This window comes from Temnothorax longispinosus, chromosome 10 (assembly GCF_030848805.1).
Source record: "Temnothorax longispinosus isolate EJ_2023e chromosome 10, Tlon_JGU_v1, whole genome shotgun sequence".
In the NCBI taxonomy this organism is placed as follows: domain Eukaryota; kingdom Metazoa; phylum Arthropoda; class Insecta; order Hymenoptera; family Formicidae; genus Temnothorax; species Temnothorax longispinosus.
The window spans coordinates 7,786,838-7,806,238 of NC_092367.1; the positions used below are offsets into that span (position 1 = coordinate 7,786,838).

Consider the following 19,401-nt stretch of genomic DNA (forward strand, 5'->3'; position numbering starts at 1 on the left):
ACCCAACCCTGCGAGATTACGGGTGGATTATAGGGCGTAGAGTCGCGCGGTGCGTGTGTCTGCGGATCGACACCCACCCAACCCTGCGAGATTACGGGTGGATTATAGGGCGTAGCGTCGCGCGGTGCGTGTGTCTGCGGATCGACACCCACCCAACCCTGCGAGATTACGGGTGGATTATAGGGCGTAGAGTCGCGCGGTGCGTGTGTCTGCGGATCGACACCCACCCAACCCTGCGAGATTACGGGGGGATTATAGGGCGTAGCGTCGCGCGGTGCGTGTGTCTGCGGATCGACACCCACCCAACCCTGCGAGATTACGGGTGGATTATAGGGCGTAGAGTCGCGCGGTGCGTGTGTCTGCGGATCGACACCCACCCAACCCTGCGAGATTACGGGTGGATTGTATAGGGCGTAGAGTCGCGCGGTGCGTGTGTCTGCGGATCGACACCCACCCAACCCTGCGAGATTACGGGTGGATTATAGGGCGTAGCGTCGCGCGGTGCGTGTGTCTGCGGATCGACACCCACCACCCTTAGAAAGTTAGGTCAGGGTCGCTCGTGGTGGTTTTAGTCGGTAGGCTATGGGCGCGCGATGCCACGCTGAGGGAGGCTCAGGGGATTTCGGTCCTTTGAAGCGCCCCTCGTAACGGTGGTACGCGTGCGCGTAGAATCCGACATTCCCCCTCTCTACCCCAGGGCGGGGGAGTCTTTCGAAGATTTCCACCACGTAAAAAAAAAAAAAAAAAAAGATAGAGAATAATTTTTAATTCCTTTCAGCAATCACATTGCTGTTAAGCGAGAAAGGTCAAGAAACATTTCGACTATATTGCAACAACGTCGTAAAATTAATGCAATATAGCCGAAATGGCTTCTTGACTTTTCTTGCTTAATTTATGAAGTCACACTGCATTGCCACGAGTCTTAAATGTAGCTCGAGACTCCTGTTTGACCCGGAGGTGAAGATGAATTTTGCGGCCGGAACAGCAGGAAAGAAAGTGGTGAGTGTAATTGATTTTTACGTACTATGGCCGGTATTCATAGTCGGATCTTATTTTAAGACCGTCTTAAGTAATATCTTAAGATGCTAATACGGCTCTGTGATTGGTTAATGACATCTTAAGATTGTACTTAAGATGGTTTTAAATATAAGAACCGACTATGGCTGCGTTCGGGGAGCGCGCTATTAGCGCTATTTGCTTATTCTATCCTTGTTTTATACCTGATAAGCGATAAAGATAGAATAATGCAATAGCGCTAATAGCGTGCTCCCCGAACGTAGCCTATGAATACCGGCCTATGTTACTTATGTCTAAAAATGTTCTATCTCTTCTGTTTTTACTTAATCGAATCGTTCATTTGAATATTTCAGAAAATAACGACGCAGAAGGTGACATCGGAGCAGCGAGGGAATCCTGCGAAGCTGACATCCCGAGCCGCCTGAAAGGAGGAGGAGGTTTAGGATAGGCATCAGGCATCGGCGTACCAACACTTTTGGTAAGTGTTACTTTTTATTTTTTTTAAAGATATTATAGAATCCCTCTTTGTGCTTATTCAGTTCCTACATTAAACCGTGTTTTGGAATTTAAATTAGTAAAAAGAAATATTTTGAAAAATTTGATTCAAGTTGATTCTAACGTAAAAACTTTTTTCGAAGAAGTAATTTAAAATATAATATTAATCTGAATAACGAATAAGATGTTCGATGCGCGTGACACGTATTTAATCGATTCGATTATTTTTATGTTACAGAAAATATCCGCGCGGGAAGGAGCATCAACTTCGCATCGAGGGAACACGAGTGACATCCTGAGCAGCCTGAGAGGAGGTGGAGGCCAGGAAGAGGCATCAGGCGCCGGCGGAACAACATGCGGTAAATATAATTGGTTTATACATATTGTGTCTTTCGCGGATAGTTTAACCAATCGGTTTTTTAATCGAATAGTAAAGTTAGCCAGAGAGTATTATAGAAATTAAAAAAGAGTTTAATTTTTTAAATTCTTTTTAAAATTCTTGTGTTCAGTAAATAGAGTATACTTTCAAGAAATTAAACGTTATATTTTTATTAAATTGATTTAACGAAATAAAATATAGAATTCCGTGTTTTACGTTCGGTAATTATTTTTCGAAATACTGTCTCCTTTCTTTTCTGCTCTAATTTGGATTGTATGTTTGATTGTTACAGAATCATCGTAGCGACGTTGCAGATACAGCTCCGCTGCTGCACATCAGGGTCGGTGAGTTTTAGCGTAGGGAAGCGTGGAGAAATAAGCGTAGGTATAGGGACTTAGTTAAAACGTAGGTAGGGAATAATTTTCAATTCTTTTCAGCAATTACATTCCGATTAAGCGAGAAATGTCAAGAAACATTTCAACTATATTGCAACAACGTCATAAAATTAATGCAATATAGCTGAAATGCTTCTTGATTTTTCTTGCTTAATGGATGAACCCTTAATTGCTGCCGAGCACGCTGCATTGCCACGAGTCGATCGATGACTTCTATGTGGCATCAGATCTATAGGATCTGTGTAAACTGCATTCTGACGAATGCGAGGCTGACCCGGAGGTGGAGGAGGATTATTGCGGCCAGAACAGCCTGAAAGAAAGTGGTGAGTGTAATTGATTTTTACGTACTATGTCACTTATGTCCAAATATTTTCTATCTCTTCTATCTTTACTTAATCGAATCGTTTATTTGAATGTTTCAGAAAATAACGACGCTGAACGTGACAGCGCGTAGCAGCGAGGGAATCCTGCATAGCTGACATCCCGAGCAGAGTTGCCGTTCGGAAGACCGGGCAGCACGGCAGCATCACTGTTATAGATAATTAAAATCGTAGACATGATGATGTATATTACGAAATGTTTAACGTTTGTCAAATAACATTCATTATCACGTAGAGAAATAATAATTATAAAGAATTCGCGTGCGCATTGCAACGGATATTATAAAAATTATGTATATTGGAAGATAACTTAGCATCGTGTTTTTTTCGTCGCGTATTTTTCAGTTTGATTATTTCCTTACATCGAAGCTTTGTCTATTTTTTTCGCGTATCGATCATTTTCTTTGAGTTTTGCAAAATATAATGGAGTATAACAATAATCGATGTTCTCCTTGATGGAATAACATAAGTAATAAAATTAACGTTTTTGGTCATGATTGCTCGCGTAGATTAAAAATGAAGTAAAATAGACTTTGGACTTGTTATAATTAATAAGAAACATTTCGTAATAGCCTCACGTTATACATTGTGAGAATTTCGTGTTATTGTACGCAAACCGAATGTTGCAAAAATGTAATTTCATGTCAAAAAGAAATATTGTGTATTATTTTATTGTATATTGTCAAATCAATTTTGTAATATGTAACTCTTTTATAATGTTGTACATTATTGTAAAGTAAATTGTAACAGAAATAAAATAAATTAATAATTATTAATGACAGAAATGTGAAAAAACGTGTTGTAAATAAAAGAGGACCGCCGATCAGAATCGGCGGGGGCGGTGGAGGGCCTCTATAGGTTGACCTGTTTCTAGCGGATGTTAGTTAAAACCTAAGATAAGGACTAATATTTAATTTATAACTAAGTAAATGCAAAGTTCAAAATGCATTTAATCGCAATGGCATTCGGTACACAAGTAGGACGGCCTTTAAAAATATTACTTATATATATTACCGTTTTCTCGATACTAGTACCAGATTAAATAAAATTAAATTATGCATTATCAGATGAAACCGCGCAATTAATAACTAATCTTATCTATATCGAATAAAATATATTTGATAACTGCTGTAACGTAAATATTTCATTCGGCGAATTAAGATGCTGATACATGGGGGCTCATTATTTTTACATTTGACCAATTCGTACAATTAATGAAATACTAGATTAACTTGAGTGTGCGGCCAAGTTGCAGGAAATCCGTTGTACGAGCGACACTACGATCGCGCGGAGTTTACTTGATAGAACTGTCGCGTGTTTTCACCCTGACGCGAAAAATGCACGGTTGACAGTGTTTCGCATATCAACAGCGTCAAATAATTTTCCAAGAAAGTTTTGATTTTATGAACTGTTACAAGTTTGGAAATATATATGAGGATGTTTCTTACGTCATTCGTCGTGGATCTTTTTTGTGTCGTATTCGCTGTTAAAATTCGAATTTCTTAAACTGAATATCTTTTTATAATTAAAGAATATAAGTAAAGAGATCGGGTTTTTTAGAGAGCTTTCGCTATTTTACTTTATAAAATCATTTTAGGAATATGTACAAAGCTAATATTGTATACATGCAAATAATATATAGACCTTATTCTTATTACATTAAATAACCGTATATCACATGGTAAACTTATATTAATGAGTTTTTTAACATAATTATGTCTTTGGCATAATCCAATATTTTCATACTTTTACTTTCGCGCAGACATTCATTTTGATAATTTGAGACATTCATAAACTTTATTGCATCTAATTTGCGTAGACAGGTCCATCATAAACGACGTGATATGAGTTTCTTTATCCTTCTGCTTCCCGTTTTCGAACACGATCACAAGAGTCATAGTGGGGTCGGTATTGTGGAAAGAGTATGTACACAAGTCCTGCAGAAACGTCATTAATTTACAGTCTGCTCAAAGATCATTTCGTAATAGGCGTACCTTCGTGCTTTTATGGTAAATCACTTTGTCCATAGCGAGAAGTTCGGCGTGTCGTTCCTTTATCTTGGTCTGAATATTGTCCAAGTGTACTGATGGTTTCTGCGTGAAAGTCTGTAAGAAACATTAATTACGTAAAAAAGCACAGAGTTTTATACTACTTATCTGTGGATACTAATACATACATACTTGTATTGATAAAAGCAATTAAAAGATAAGTTTGTACTTACACCAGGACAACAAACGACAATGGGAAAGCTCTCGGTCGAGTTTGCTCCTCTCCCTGGATGTCTGTATCCCGAACCTGAATTTTCAGTTTCTCTGGAGTCGAAGATTATCAGTACGGCTAGTATGTCGTACTTTCGTTGAAAACTCTGTATCCTGAAAAAGCGTCTGTCAATTTGTGTGCCTGTAAGTGCTGCGCGAGCAACAAAATAATATCTGTATCTTACTTATGATAATAATCTACACTCTGCTTGCTCACAATACTCCTCATTTCCCCTGGACTAGCTTGTTGGCTTAAAGTAGTGTGGAAATACAGAGAACACTTAGCCAATATGGCACCGCGAAGCTTCACCAGCCATTGATACAACGCTGGTTGTTGATTTGCCTTGAGGAACGTCGCACCGAAGCCCAATTTCCAGGACTAAAAAAATATCTCGAATTAGAATACTCAATAAGCTGCTTCGATGTTCTTATTTATATATCGCTAACCTCCTTGCTCTGCAGAGTTCTTTCCCAAGCTGCCATTCGCGTTTGCGCTCCATAGAGCGCCATCAGGGTCGGTAAAAATCTCCAGTTTTGAACTTCTACTTGCGCTTTCATTAATTGCACTAGTGTTTCGCATTCTAATCTGAATAATAAAAATTATTAGCTTCTCACACGTATTGAAGTCTACAATATTTCACATTACTAAAAAATCACGAGGAGATACGCACGTTAAACTTGTCTTAATAGCAATTAACGCCAAATGAGAACAGGATAATAAATAGCACTTCACTATCCCTTCTATACACTGCAGCAATTCCTGATGCTTCATAACTTTGCTGTTTATACTCATGTTGTACATTCTTTCATAGCTGTAATACAATAATCACAGCTGTAATACAATCATCTGTGACATTAGAAATAGAAGGTTTGAAATGCTAATATACTGACAAATCTATCAGCTGGATTCTTGCCGTGATGAACTGACAGAGCTGATTGGAAACATTTGCGACTGTCGTGCCGATAGAGTTCGTTCCCTTGGTCATTTCCTCTAATCTTTTCAAGTCGGACTTCAATGATTCGTAGACAGTCTTCAAGGAATTCTGTAAATAATATCATCGTAAATAAAGCTTGAGACGAGTGGTGACTGAAGCAACTTCTTCTTTGTCAAATACATACATCTTTTCTGAGGAAACCTTTGTTTTTAGTATTGAGAAAACCTAAATCCGCATATGAACGTTCCGCCACGGCTATCTGCGGTAAGTGCATCAGAAGCATTCCCCATGGACCCATTTGCATCTGTTTGCACGACTCCCTTTCTCTCTCCTGAATTAAAAAGATACATTTTCTCTCAGATGCAATTATACAATTGCAAGTATTCATATTACATATATACAACAGGAATTTAGCCACTCACAACTGTCTCCTTGGCCTTGTCGGAGCATAATTGTGCGACCTGGGTGAAGAAGGTGTTGAGGAACTCGTCTTCGTGATCCATCCTCTATTTTTGTTTGCAACAAACGCGAATAAACAACAATCAAATCATGCGGAATTTTTTTTTTAATTTCCACTAGGCGGAGGAGATTTAAGATACCTTTAACTCGTCCATAGGGTTTTATAGCGTAAGTCTCTTTTATCCATGCAAGTGTCATATGGTGTCAACTGTCATACTAAACGAGGTTATGTTATAACGTTGTGTATGTCGACATTTACGTATATGAGTCGATTCGACCTTGCGAGATATCGACTTGATTTCAAGTTCGTAATAATGCAGCTTTATACAATCCACAATATTCTTAATTATTACGATTTAATTGATCGAACAGTTTGTCTAATTTATTGACAGAGGATATAATAATTTGATACTATGTGTGAAGACAGAAATTTTTAATTATTATAACTATTGCTATAAATTTCTAATATAAATTTATAATTAAAAAGCACGGTTAATATTTATATTATATACAAAGTATGTGATAAAAATTTGTGCTACATATTTATATCTACAAAATTCTTTATGTTATCGATAAGATCTACAAGTTCATGATCGCTCTCTTTACAGCCTTCTCCTTGTTTCTTCTGATTTTCTTCTTATGTTCGACATTCTTGGTGGCGTCTCTGAAGAATTTGATTCCTTCCCGTTCCTCAAAGATGCGTTGCATGTACATCATACCATGCAAATTAAAGCCAATAGTATCCTAAAAGATATCGTTCGTTAATTCGTGAGATAAATAACAGTACATACATTCTCGTAAACATATGCAGTCAGTAAAGTAAACTTTTATTACTCTCAAAGTAGAGATCTTTTCCACAGCGAGTTTCTTCACAATCTCCAACGTGGGCAAAAGATTTTGATTGGCCACTATCGGACCATGATGCGCTTGTACCAAGCACAGAGCTAATCTGGATAATAGCTCAACTTGATAATCATTTTTTAACAAATTAGGGAGTCTCTTAAGAATATCACAGGCGGCAGAATATGGTAATAATAGTAATGTCTCCTCCAATTCACTGAAACATGCAAGGTTCTAGTTACGTCTTCATTCTTATATGAAACGTTATTGCGTGCTTCATCACATTATCAGATTCATATACCTCGCCCTAACTCGTTTAAAAGTTTCCACTAGAAAATCTTCTGTGCTCGTGCATTCGTAAGCCTGCATCAGTAGAGGAAGAGGCGGTGCTTTGTCAGAAGCAGAAACAGCTTTACTTAATTCTATCTCATATTGGTTGCATATTTCCAAGCATTCCAGTATCAGCTCAGCCTGATAAGAAAGTCGTATCACAAAGAGATTTTAATACTCTGTGTTGCAAATTGTATATACTTTAATAATATTCAACTTACAGCCTTCTCACTGTTAACGGTCTTTCTGGAAGGTAACGCCTGTTGTTTCTGTCCTAATACCGCAGTGCTTTCCCCGGTAACTAATTCGTTCTCCTGTTGTTCCCTTTCTTCTTCCGCTTCGTCTTGTAATACTAAAGGCTCGTTAGTCTTCTCGTACAATCTGACTACTCTATCGGAACCGCACGACGCGACAAAAACCCCGTTCGCTGAAACGCAACAACTCCAACTTTCTCCAGCGTGACCCTACAAAAATCATAAAAGTATTGTAATCACCGACTTAACACGCGGTATCGCAAAATATTCATTAATGAAATACAGTACTTGTAGTGTGGTGATCTTTTGAAATATATCAGCATCCCATTGTTTAATCCTGCCGTCTTTACCAGAGGTAAAGAAGTAGTGAGTTCCAGGCACGAATGAGAGACCCGTGACAGAGTCATCGTGCGCGAATAAAGACTTGTGGCAATCACCGAAATCCAAACCCCAGATCTTGACGTTGCGATCAGCAGAACCGGTCGCTATGAGCGTGGAGTCGCTGGATATATCCATGCACAGTACTGGTAGCTTGTGCCCGTAAAGCGACACAAAGAACTATAATAAAAATATAAAACGATAAAAGATAGCATTCAAGATAATGTAATAATGTATATCAAAATAACTGCGGTACCTTAAATGTGTCGAAAAAGAAGATTTTAATAGTACAGTCCAATAGAGAAACAGCCACAAATCTATTATTCGGACTTATTCTTACGCACAGGACGCTTTCTTCAAGCTTAAGCGTCCTTACGTGCAAGACAGATAGAACTTTCGCTTTTATCTGATTGTTAGAATCGTGAATAAGTTCAAAATTCCAAAATTTCACCGTTTGATCACCACCACCGCTGGCAATGCCTTTCTATTTGCAAAAACGTATTAATAAGTTTCAATTTAATAACAATTTTTAAAATATTTTTGTTCAAAAATATTACCAAGTCCGGAAATAATGTCACGGTCCAAAGCTCTTTGGAGTGCGCCGGCACTTCTTCCAAGATATCCCCAGATGCAATGTCAATAATAAGCATTTTTCCGTCCTTCAAACCAACAATCAGATGTCTGTCACCCGGCACGAATGTTACCGTCAAGGCATAACCGCACTGCACTGTGCGTAAGCATGATAGCGTTGGCCTAAAAATTGTCACATTTGTTAGTCTCTAATATGTATCTATTACTTATTAAAAACACATATTTTTCATAAGATACTCTACCTATTCCATAATTTGACAGAATCTCCGCTAACGGTAGCCAATGCCAAATTGTCGGAGCTAAAACAGACAGCTCGAACATCTGTACGATGGCCATGTGCCGCTATTGAACGCAAACATTTTACTTCGGGATCCTTCTCTTCCATGTACAAAGAATGCAACTCGATCGAATTGTTATTGACTCCAGCACATAACTGTACAAAACGGACAAAATAAAATATAGCACAAAATTTCAGGTGATTTTAAATTTGTCTTATAAAAGCTGTTACTAACTCTCAGTTCGTTTCCTTTGCCTATAACTAAATCAAGTCCTTTCGCTTTGCCGGAGATTTTAACAATAGGTAAACGTCTTATCTCGTCTGTTAGGGATGGTGCATTTGGTAGCTCTTGCTGTGCGTCATTTCCTTCCCTATTGACGAAGCAAAGAAATATGTATTTAAATCTTATTCTATTTAGATAAATTAAAAATGTGTTTTTTGCTAAAACTCACTTCTGAGCCTTTCGCCTTTCTTTCTTCAATCTTTTCGTAAATCTATCTTTTACTATATCTTCAGATAGTAGATAAAACAGTTCTATGGAATTTCCCACTCCGTGACATCCAAGAACTTTACATGTGGAGTCAACTTCTAATGAAACAACTCGTCCGCTTGCGCCTCTTATTATGCTTCCAACTTTTTCACATTTTATAGGATATTTCTGTAAAAATATGTGCTTATAAATTATATATATTACTTTAAAAATAATTATATAAAGATAAATCGTATCACAAACTTAGTATAATGCAAATATAAATTTATACCATATCTGTATCGACACTTTCTTCACTTTCTTCATTGATATCTGTACCAACGGCAGTATCGAATTCAATATTCTTGTTATCAAGGAAGGTTATTTTCCAAACGCGTAATTCCATGTCGTTGCATCCCGTTATTAAATACCGATCGTCGTTCATCAAGGCAAGACTCCAAACCTATCAATATTGAATCAACACTATAATCATGAAATATAGACGACGAACAGGAACATAATCAAGTAGCTTACTTCTGACTTATGTCCAACAAGGGTTTTGAAGTTGTGTTCCGTATCCAGATCCCAAAACTTCACAAATGTATCTTTGCTAGAGCTAATAATAATGTTATGTTCCTTCATGAATACCAACTTGGTTACGACACCTTTGTGTCCGCTTAACCGACATATCCCAGTTTCCGCCACGATATCCCAGACAATGATATCAGTATCCTGTTATATATAAAAAAAAGAAATATAAGGAAATATAATCTTATATTATAATTTTGCTACATTTGTAAGATTCTTACCTTGGAACCAGTAGCTAATCTGTGCCCCAACGCGTCATACGCCAAGGTTGTTATTTCAGACTTGTGCCCCACAAATATGCTAACGTTTTCGCTGGTGCTTAAATCAAAGGTTTTCACCGTGCCATCCGCGTAACCAACTGCGATGTGCTTTTTGTCAGGGGATGCAGCCAGACGCGTTACGCACACCTTTTCTCCAGATAACACTTGTGCCTGAGATCATTATTACATTTTTAAGATAACGGATCATTTCTATCAAAAGTTCCTCGCATCTTACGTCCTTTCAATTTACCTTCTCTCCGAGCCGCAGGTCCCAAATGTATACGTGTTCGCACGCAGCGGCAGCCACGAATCTACCTTCCTGACCGTCCAGCTTTACGAAGACGACGTTGCATCGAGGGCTCGTGATTATGTTTGCATTACCTGCTGGCACGTACTTGAGATACTGCTTGGTCAAGCCCATTTTATTCGCAGTTTGTTCAGTCTGAAGAAAATAGAAAGGCTATAATAACGATATATTTCACGGTATATGTAACAACAATCTATGATAGTGAAATCTGCCATATACCGTCAGAATAAACAATTCAAACCAACATCTATCAATTACTGTGATAATTAAGAAACATATACGAGCTTGAGCTCCGTTGAGTTCGAGGTTACAGACGCACGTGCATAATCGCGTGTACAACCATGTACATATATATCAACCATGAATAACCATGAATTGCGCCTGCGCGTCGCGTAGTGTCGGAAGGATGCTAGATCCTCCGTCAAATGAGAGTTTTAATTTCGTCCACGCAATTTATTACAAAATAAATAATTAATTCAGCAATTTATATAAATATTATTGTAATAAATAAAAAAAAATAACCTTCTTCGTAGGATCAATTAAAAATTGTCCACAACTCTTGCTCGAGGAATTCTACGGCTCTAGATGCTTAATTGTTTGAAGACGCAGACACGCTGGATCTGTCAAAGTCGTACTACGTAGTTACAGGTTACAGTTATCCCGCCGACGGCGAAGGTTTCGTCGTGCGGTTTGTGATCCGCGCGAGTCACGCGTGTCGAGCGAGTGGCAGCCCCGGACGATGGTGTTAAACGACGGCGCGGACATCCCGGAGAGGGTGGGATGCGGCTTCAGCACGTTCAAGGAGGTGGACGAGGTGACCACCCTGATCGCGGAGCTCAGGCGGCCGGATCTGGTGGAGCGGAACCGGGACCGCTTCAACTTCATCCTCTCCCAGTACCAGGATCAGCATCACCTCCTGGACCCGTACCTCGAGCGGATCCTGGAGTCCTTGCTGTCGATCACCAAAGACGAGGACTGTCCGGTGAACGTCAAGCACAACGCGTTCAAGTACCTGTTTATCATCATGTCCGTGAAGACGTACAAGAGGATCGTTACTTATCTCCCACACGAGGTGGGGGACCTCTTGCCTGTGCTAAGGATGCTCGAGAAGCAGGACCTGAACGATGTGGAGACGTGGGAGACCAGATACGTCTTGCTCATCTGGTTGTCCATCATCTCTAAGATACCGTTTCCTCTGTCTCGCCTAGAAACGTCTGAGAATATAGATCCAGACCAGACTATTATTGTCAGGTACCATTGACGCTGTTATCTTAGTCTGTGTGAAGCTATTTCATTCGAATGGCAATGGAATACGTTGTTTTTACTCTTATGTTACAGAATTTTGAAAGTGTGCAAGCTATATTGTCTGTCGAAAGACGCGTGTGCTGTGGCGGCTGTATTTTTAATAGCAAACTTTTTAACAAGATCGGATGTCAAAAAATTATACTTGGAAGAAATGATTATGTGGTGCTTAAAGGTAACGTATATTCTCTCTAAAGATATTGAATATTATTTAACATGAGCAACCTAGGAGTAATATCACAGATTTTCCAAGTGTCGCTCATACATTATTTCACATTTTTCCAGTGTATAGAAAATGATCCTTTGAGACATGGACCTCTGGCTGTAATATCCTCAATATTGAAGCATAGCGCTAGAGAAGACGTCAAACCATATAGCCAAATGCTTCTCGATAATATGCTGAAACTCCGGCTAAGTGACAATCCAACAGATCTTATTAGGAAATTTGGAATGAAAGTTGTCCAGCGCATAGGTATCTAGTGTTTCATTCGACCATATCCATTTCTTATAAATAAAAAATTGGAAATATGAAAAAATTATTTTTCATCTCAGGTCTGGTATTGTTGAGAACAAAATTAGCATCTTGGCGCTACCAGAAGATGAGTCGGCCGATAAGTATTATGCCTAACGTTAAAGCAGATATTGATAATACTGAAAGGATTATTGATATTAAAAAGTTAAGTATTTCAAGTGATAATGAAGATCAGGAGATTCCTCCGGCCATTGAAGATATAATAGAGCAACTTGTACAGGGTCTTCGGGATAAAGCGATTACCATAAGGTATATATCTGTCATTTATTAGATATAATATTGAATTGAATAATATATAGATATATAATAAGAATTAAATTATATATCAATATATTATTGTATTTATATATTATATAAATTAATATAACATATTATCATTTTTTTAATTAAATATATTAATATATTATTATATTACGACATAGGTGGTCCGCAGCAAAAGGTATCGGCAGAATAACCGCAAGATTACCGATAGATTTAGCTGACGACGTTCTGGGTTTTGTATTAAATCTCTTTTCCGGACGTGAATCAGATGCAGCGTGGCATGGTGGTTGTTTGGCGCTCGCGGAACTTGGTAAGCACATCCCTTTTACGTTTAGAAATGTATTACAATTTTTATTCCATCACTTGTATACATTTACTGCGCATATTTCAGGAAGACGTGGCCTATTGTTGCCTCATCGTCTGAGCGATGTCGTTCCCGTCGTTCTGCAAGCCTTAGTCTTTGATGAACCTACAACTTATGGATCGATCGGTTATTTGATCAGAGATGCCGCTTGTTACATATGCTGGTCCTTTCCGAGAGCCTATGATTCGCATGTTTTCGAACATTACGTCAAGGAGATCGCAGCAATGTTATTAGTTGTGACATGCTTCGATAGAGAGGTACAAGTCGCGCGTATACCTCTGCATTATTTTTCATTTTTATCGCATTCATAATTCATATAAATAATTGTTGCACCGACAGATAAACTGCAGAAGAGCAGCGTCTGCCGCGTTTCAAGAAAACGTTGGAAGACAAGACAACTTTCCGCATGGCATAGATATACTGACTATCGCTGACTATTTCGAAGTTGGCGTAAGGAGTCATACGTATCTCAAAATCAGGTATAGAATTCAACAATTCTGACTTACACATTTCTTATAATGTAATCAATTTCTTATAATATTATCTGTTAGCGTACAAATCGCACAATATGAAGAGTACACGAAGCCCTTAATAGATCACTTAGTGGCAAAGAAAGTGACACATTGGGACACTGCAATCAGAGAGCTTTCAGCTAAGGTAAGTTTCGACAATTGATACTAATTGAACGTTTACAATGTCGAATATCACAAATTTTCGGTTTTATCATTAGTAATTTGTTGCAGTCACTTTTCAATCTGACGGCAGCTGATCCACATTATATGACAGAGACAGTACTGCCGACTTTATTGGACATGCTAAATTCTATCGACTTAAATGTTAGGCACGGTGCAGTGTTAGCTACTGCGGAAATTCTCGAAGCTTTATACAATCATTGTAATGATGAAATTGGACATATTATCGGTAAGAATACGTGAAGCCATACGCAGAGATCAGCTTTTATTTTTCCTTAAATATCTCTAACATTTTCGATTTTTATTCAGGAGACACGGCTGTAGCTGATATACAAGATATAGTACGAACTTTCAGAAGTAGAGGACAATTTAAGGGTCTTGGGGGAGAGCTAATGAAACAAGCTTGTGCTGTGCTAATTAAGAAATGTTCGATCGTTCACTTTCCTATTCATTTTACAGACGTTGTAGGCACGTATTAATAATTAAAACAAGTTTTACTTGAAAAATTGCTTTTGTATCTAATATACTATTAATCATTGATAATACAGATGACTGGCAAAAATTATTAGAAGAATGTTTGAGCCACGAAGTGTCGGCAGTTAAATTAAAAGCGGCCGAAGCACATACAAACTTTTTTCTAGAATATTATGTAGATATCGATCATGACGCCCGAAGTGCTGTAGTTAATCGTTACCTGGAGTCCTTACAATCGAGTAGTCAGTCCATTAGAATAGGATTTGCACAGGCAATAGGTAAATTGAAGGATGCATTTCATTTACATATGCCAAGCATATATTGTTTCATTTAATTTTATTTTTATTTTACAGGACATTTTCCACTGTTCGTAATTCGTGAAAGAGTGAAAGACATTATAAACTCGTTAATCACATGCACTCATATATCTGAGAACACGCTGAAATGGGCGGAGAGTAGGAAAGAAGCTTTGCACTCACTAACAATGGTGCTGCAAACGCTAGGAATTGACGAACTCGGTGAGTTCCCATTCAGATATCACATATTTATTGACATTTCACAATATTTACTCCGAATAAATACATTCTCTTTTCAGACAAATGGCAATCGTTTGTGACAGATCTGTACAATTGTTATTTGTTGGCTCTTAAAGAATATACCATAGATAGTCGTGGAGATATAGGAGCTTGGGTGAGAGAAGCGGCTATGATTGGACTGCACGTGCGTATTCCATGGCAGCAAAATTGTTTTATTGTCAATATACATCAGAAAACTGATTGCGATTAAAATATCTATATTGTTGCAGGTGTTGACAAACCTAGTATCGCAAGCAAAACTATTATCCGTATTGAATGAGGACTTAATGGCTGCTATTATCGGCGGTGTCGCGCAGCAGGCTGTCGAGAGGATAGATGGAATTCGAGCTCAGGCTGGTACTGTATTCAGTGCGCTTATACACAGGTAAAAACGCGGTGATATGTGTGTGTCTACTGTAATTTTACAATTCTTTACTTATACAAAGAGCAACTTAATAAAATATAAAGAATTTTAATTAGCAAGATTTATGAATAATTTATGATTAATTGATTCTCTTTCTTCATAGCGATCCGCCACTTCCAAATATACCATATCATAAGGAATTGAAAGATATATTTCCCTATAACGAATGTAAGGAGACTATAGAATGGCGAATGGAATCTGCAACGTTTCCACGATTTATTAAGATGTTAAGTTTTCCACCATATAAAATAAATTTGTTACGCGGAATTATATTCAGCGTCGGCGGCATAAGCGAATCATTGGTAAGTTTAATTTTTAAATATAAAGTATAAAATATTATCTAAACATCCACGCGCGTGAGTGAGCTAATTCATTTGACAAAGGCAAAATCGACTTTTAGTAATATCTATAATTTTACTAATTATATAAGCTATTTATCTTTTATCTCTTACTTATCTTTTATCTCTTATCTTTGCCAGGTAAAACATTCGAGTGTTTCTTTATTTACTTATCTACAAGAGATCGACGAGGCGGGCTTAAAGGATTTATGTGAAAAAATATTAAATATATTCGAGGAGAGTCATAAAAACGAACGAATGATAACATCGATATTGGCTTTCTTGGATCGTTTATTGAGTTCAGGTTGCATTCAGTCTGTCTTGGATGATGCAGACAATACAATCTCAGAACGTATATTAACACTATTGAAACACGAAATAAAATATTCCAGTAACATGAAATTGCTCATTAGCAGTATACATGTTTTCTGCCAGTTACTACAGGTTTGTAAAAATTGACAAGAATAATTATTTATTGATAATTATTACAGAGTAACTAATTACATATAAAAATATAAAAATCTATAATATGTAACTTTATTAAAATCCATGATTAAAATTGTATCTCATTAAGTATATTAAATATCATGTTTCTAGGTACGAGGACCCGTTGCAAAGAGAGCATTTTGTCAACTGAGTATATTTTTGTGTCATAAATACACGAGCTTAAGGAAAACAACGGCTATACGTACTTATGAGGCGTTGATCCTTTATGGAGAGGAAATGGATATACCGGAAGAAGATTTATCAAGTATACTCACAAAATTGAACGCGACGGATTGGGAACAGCCAATCTCAGATTTACGTCCAATCCGAAATAATTTGTGTGAGTTAATGAAGGTGTCTGCACCGGTTTTGCAAACAAAATCAACGAATTGAGAAAAGGCTTTACGTGCGAAGATTTTAGCTTTTTATTTTTATGCTTAGATAGCATAAAGTGAGACAAAATTTCATTACTAATATAATAAACAATTAAGGTAAAAAATCTCACAGGCAAATAAGACTACAAACTCTGTCTACAATTAAAAAATATTGTACATATGTACGCGTAAAAACATAAACTTTTTCTATCATGCACAGGCTTATACATTCTGTACGATGCATTTAATAATTTCTAATACATTATTTTATACAAAATGAATATGTAAAAAAAATATTTCTATAATACTAAAAGAGATGCTTGTAACATAAACTTGGACTTAAAGCATTCATCCTCCTCGTTCATGAATCATTCGAGTATTTATATTATCAAAATTGTACAAAACTTCTCATTTTACGTGTCTCAGCATTCATTATTGTCATACATGTTCATCTTTCGTTCGTCAAAACGATTTACATTAATGCTGAGATTGTTAGTTATGTAATGAGTTAATAGCTTAGCTCCGCATTTCTCAATATTCCATTGTTCTGTCCACCAATTGCGCTTATTGATCTCGCCTGTTATCGGATCTCTCGGCAGAGGACAATTGTACTGTCTTTTCGTCACTACACTCTTTTCTAATTTGTGATCATTCCTCTGTATTCGTTCGCAAACGAAGCATTCGAATTCTTCCACGTAATTCCCAAATTCATTAGCAATTCCCGTCGGTCTCCTTTCAAGCACGCGTAGCAGCTCGCTATTTGTAACGCGATTTTCGCGCTTGCTTAATTTGTGAGACAAGTACTCTTCGTACGCGGAATCATTTTTTAAAAGATTGTGCAACAAGTTGGCGAGCTCTATCGGACCGGCAAAGTCTAATATCGAGATAGCAGATTTATTATTTGGGAGCCAATCCTACAAAGTCAAAAATCTAGTAGATAAAGCGGATTCAATTGCGAGACTCGAATCACAATTTTCAAGAGAAAAAAAATACCTTAAAAGATGGTGATCCGTAATATATTGGTACAGAACCAACGATAAGCGGCCTCCACAGTTTTTCCGTGATATAATCTTCGCAAATCGCATTTTCAAAGGCTATGGTAAACTTATATTTGGCCACAAAGGACAAGAATTCACGATTACTTAAAATATCGAGATAGTTGTTCTTCAACCTGAGAAAACGGGCACGTTTTATATCCGCTGACAATCCATTAATTGCTGGGAGTAAAACCATAATTGCATTAAGTAAATGTACCTGTCGTCGAGCTGTGCATTATTCACACATGCACCGTAGGAGTCAACTCGAATATGTTTCATTAACTCTACGACATAGCGATCCCTGTCACTAGCGGTATCACAGTCGGATTGAATGTATAATACTGGTGCTAAATCTTCTGCACGCATCAATGCAGACTTCTCTTTGGTAGACATGTAATACGACTTTTCTACACATACACAAATATCCTATTTTTATATCCTTTTAGATTTGAGACTCGTGAAGTTCGTAAAACTTTTGATTATACGTATCGTTACTTGAATACTAGAAAATTAGAGTTGGAGAAAATTACTTCCGTCAGTCGTGTCTTTCCTTTACCTACTAATTCTTCTAAACCTGGTAAGTCGAGAAGCGTGAGTGGTACATTACTAAATCTGCTAAATGTAGAAGAGTAGTTAAACAGATTGAGCGCTTCTTCGTGAACGAGTACAGGATTATTCCTAGGAGATTCCTCGTGAAGTAAGCCCCACGATATGGCACTGTTCCTCCAACCGGGCAAATCACGGACGCGAAGATTACTTCCGTAAAACAGAATACTCTATAAAAGTCAAGTAACGTCCATTTCTATCGATGCGGATTAACTTTGATTTCAGTTTAATTTATCTTTTTCCAGTTCTGAGAATTAGAAAAAGACAAAAAGGTAAGTTAAACCGAGATCAAACTTGATCCGCATTGGAAGAAATGGACACGAGTGCATGCAGAATACAGAAAATTTACTCCAAACCAATTCAGAGAGAGGTAGAAAATGCAAGAGGATCGTACTTTCAAGCGTACGTTGCTCTCAAACGCTCTATCGTGCGTGAAGTAACATCTAGCGTCCCCGCAAGTTTTCACCCGATTCCTACTACCGAACGGCGTCCACCACAATACGACAGGCACGTCGTCATCTGGGCGTGACAGAACATCGAGACACGTCAATCTTTTGCCGAGAAGCATCGACATGGCAGTAAACAAAAATTACCTGAGAGAGACAATCGTTTGCGGTCGCCGAGTATTAAGCATAACTGAAAATTAGAATCAATTAGCTACCGTGGACGTCTGGCTGTCAATCAGTTTCATCAATGTGTCATACCTGAAATATCACGACGCATATACCCAGCGCGGTCGCGGTCGCGAACATAACACGTATCTTCCGCGGCATTATATAGCTTTATAAATGCATATTTATTAAAAAAAAAAAGAAAAGAAAAAGAAGATACCACCTCTAATCAAAGCTAATTGACAAAAACTAGCCTAACGAGACATAACCTAGAAATAAAACGTCAACGTCGTCAACCATTGGCGTGTCTCTCCGCGTCGGACGACGCGCCATCTGTCGGGGTGCCGCGCAGGCGTGTCGATAACCTTTCGCTCGCAGCGCTCGCTCCTCGCTCCGCTCTCCGCTCGTCGCGTAGGAATTTCCGAGAGATACGTCGCGCCTCGCGGTCGGATCCGTTCATCCGTCCCGTGCCGCCTCCCGCTGCGATCGTCGCCGCGCTGTGCCCCCGGGCCGGACCGAAAGCGAGCAAGCCAAAGCCAAGCCACTAGCCAGTCGCGCGACGCCGACCAATCAGTCGCTGGAGCTCATCGCGCCTCCGTCACGGTCACGTATCTCCGTCGCGCTCTAACCTCAATCCTATCGCTGCGTCCGTCGCGCTTCCTCCCGCGACCTCCTCTCTTTCACGTCTCTCTCCCCCTAACCCCCCCTCCTTC

General features: G+C 38.3%; 4 protein-coding genes and 1 long non-coding RNA gene across 6 annotated transcripts; 2 read left to right on the forward strand and 3 right to left on the reverse strand.

Annotated features, from left to right (window-relative positions):
- Nucleotides 1-1,369: 1,369 nt before the first annotated feature.
- LOC139820476 (uncharacterized) lies at nt 1,370-4,151 on the forward strand. The gene is made up of 4 exons (XR_011733970.1): nt 1,370-1,495; nt 1,751-1,871; nt 2,184-2,609; nt 2,709-4,151. It is a non-coding gene; the product is annotated as an uncharacterized lncRNA (long non-coding RNA).
- A 241-nt stretch (nt 4,152-4,392) lies between these two features.
- On the reverse strand, nt 4,393-6,596 carry LOC139820465 (KICSTOR subunit 2). The gene is made up of 10 exons (XM_071790770.1): nt 6,459-6,596; nt 6,282-6,365; nt 6,044-6,190; nt 5,816-5,967; nt 5,596-5,736; nt 5,372-5,510; nt 5,110-5,303; nt 4,888-5,038; nt 4,661-4,771; nt 4,393-4,603 (listed from the first exon to the last, which is right to left on the reverse strand). Exons 1-10 carry the CDS (start codon nt 6,471-6,473, stop codon nt 4,433-4,435), a joined length of 1,305 nt encoding a protein of 434 aa, XP_071646871.1. The 5' UTR covers nt 6,474-6,596; the 3' UTR covers nt 4,393-4,432.
- Nucleotides 6,460-11,277, reverse strand: LOC139820451 (WD repeat-containing protein 3). Of its 2 annotated transcripts, none has more exons than XM_071790742.1 (15): nt 11,135-11,277; nt 10,556-10,747; nt 10,267-10,476; nt 9,992-10,189; nt 9,750-9,920; nt 9,441-9,646; nt 9,224-9,359; nt 8,954-9,144; nt 8,678-8,873; nt 8,377-8,604; nt 8,031-8,300; nt 7,710-7,952; nt 7,460-7,629; nt 7,153-7,375; nt 6,460-7,062 (listed from the first exon to the last, which is right to left on the reverse strand). In XM_071790742.1, exons 2-15 carry the CDS (start codon nt 10,724-10,726, stop codon nt 6,898-6,900), a joined length of 2,778 nt encoding a protein of 925 aa, XP_071646843.1. In that variant the 5' UTR covers nt 10,727-10,747; nt 11,135-11,277; the 3' UTR covers nt 6,460-6,897. The 2 variants fall into 2 exon arrangements, with proteins under 2 accessions (XP_071646843.1, XP_071646842.1); XM_071790741.1 differs by lacking the exon at nt 11,135-11,277 and adding an exon at nt 10,832-10,968.
- Nucleotides 11,278-11,351: 74 nt separating this feature from the next.
- Tbcd (tubulin folding cofactor D) lies at nt 11,352-16,766 on the forward strand. The gene is made up of 17 exons (XM_071790739.1): nt 11,352-11,863; nt 11,951-12,089; nt 12,200-12,386; nt 12,467-12,695; nt 12,869-13,017; nt 13,099-13,328; nt 13,411-13,550; nt 13,623-13,728; nt 13,815-13,992; nt 14,073-14,231; nt 14,312-14,515; nt 14,591-14,755; nt 14,833-14,957; nt 15,043-15,197; nt 15,340-15,538; nt 15,716-16,018; nt 16,172-16,766. Exons 1-17 carry the CDS (start codon nt 11,352-11,354, stop codon nt 16,451-16,453), a joined length of 3,462 nt encoding a protein of 1,153 aa, XP_071646840.1. The 3' UTR covers nt 16,454-16,766.
- Fuctb (alpha-(1,3)-fucosyltransferase 10) lies at nt 15,848-19,399 on the reverse strand. The gene is made up of 7 exons (XM_071790769.1): nt 18,782-19,399; nt 18,671-18,713; nt 18,472-18,596; nt 18,028-18,247; nt 17,689-17,878; nt 17,428-17,605; nt 15,848-17,348 (listed from the first exon to the last, which is right to left on the reverse strand). The coding sequence occupies exons 1-7, from the start codon at nt 18,848-18,850 to the stop codon at nt 16,857-16,859; spliced, it is 1,317 nt and encodes a 438-aa protein (XP_071646870.1). The 5' UTR covers nt 18,851-19,399; the 3' UTR covers nt 15,848-16,856.
- Nucleotides 19,400-19,401: the final 2 nt, after the last annotated feature.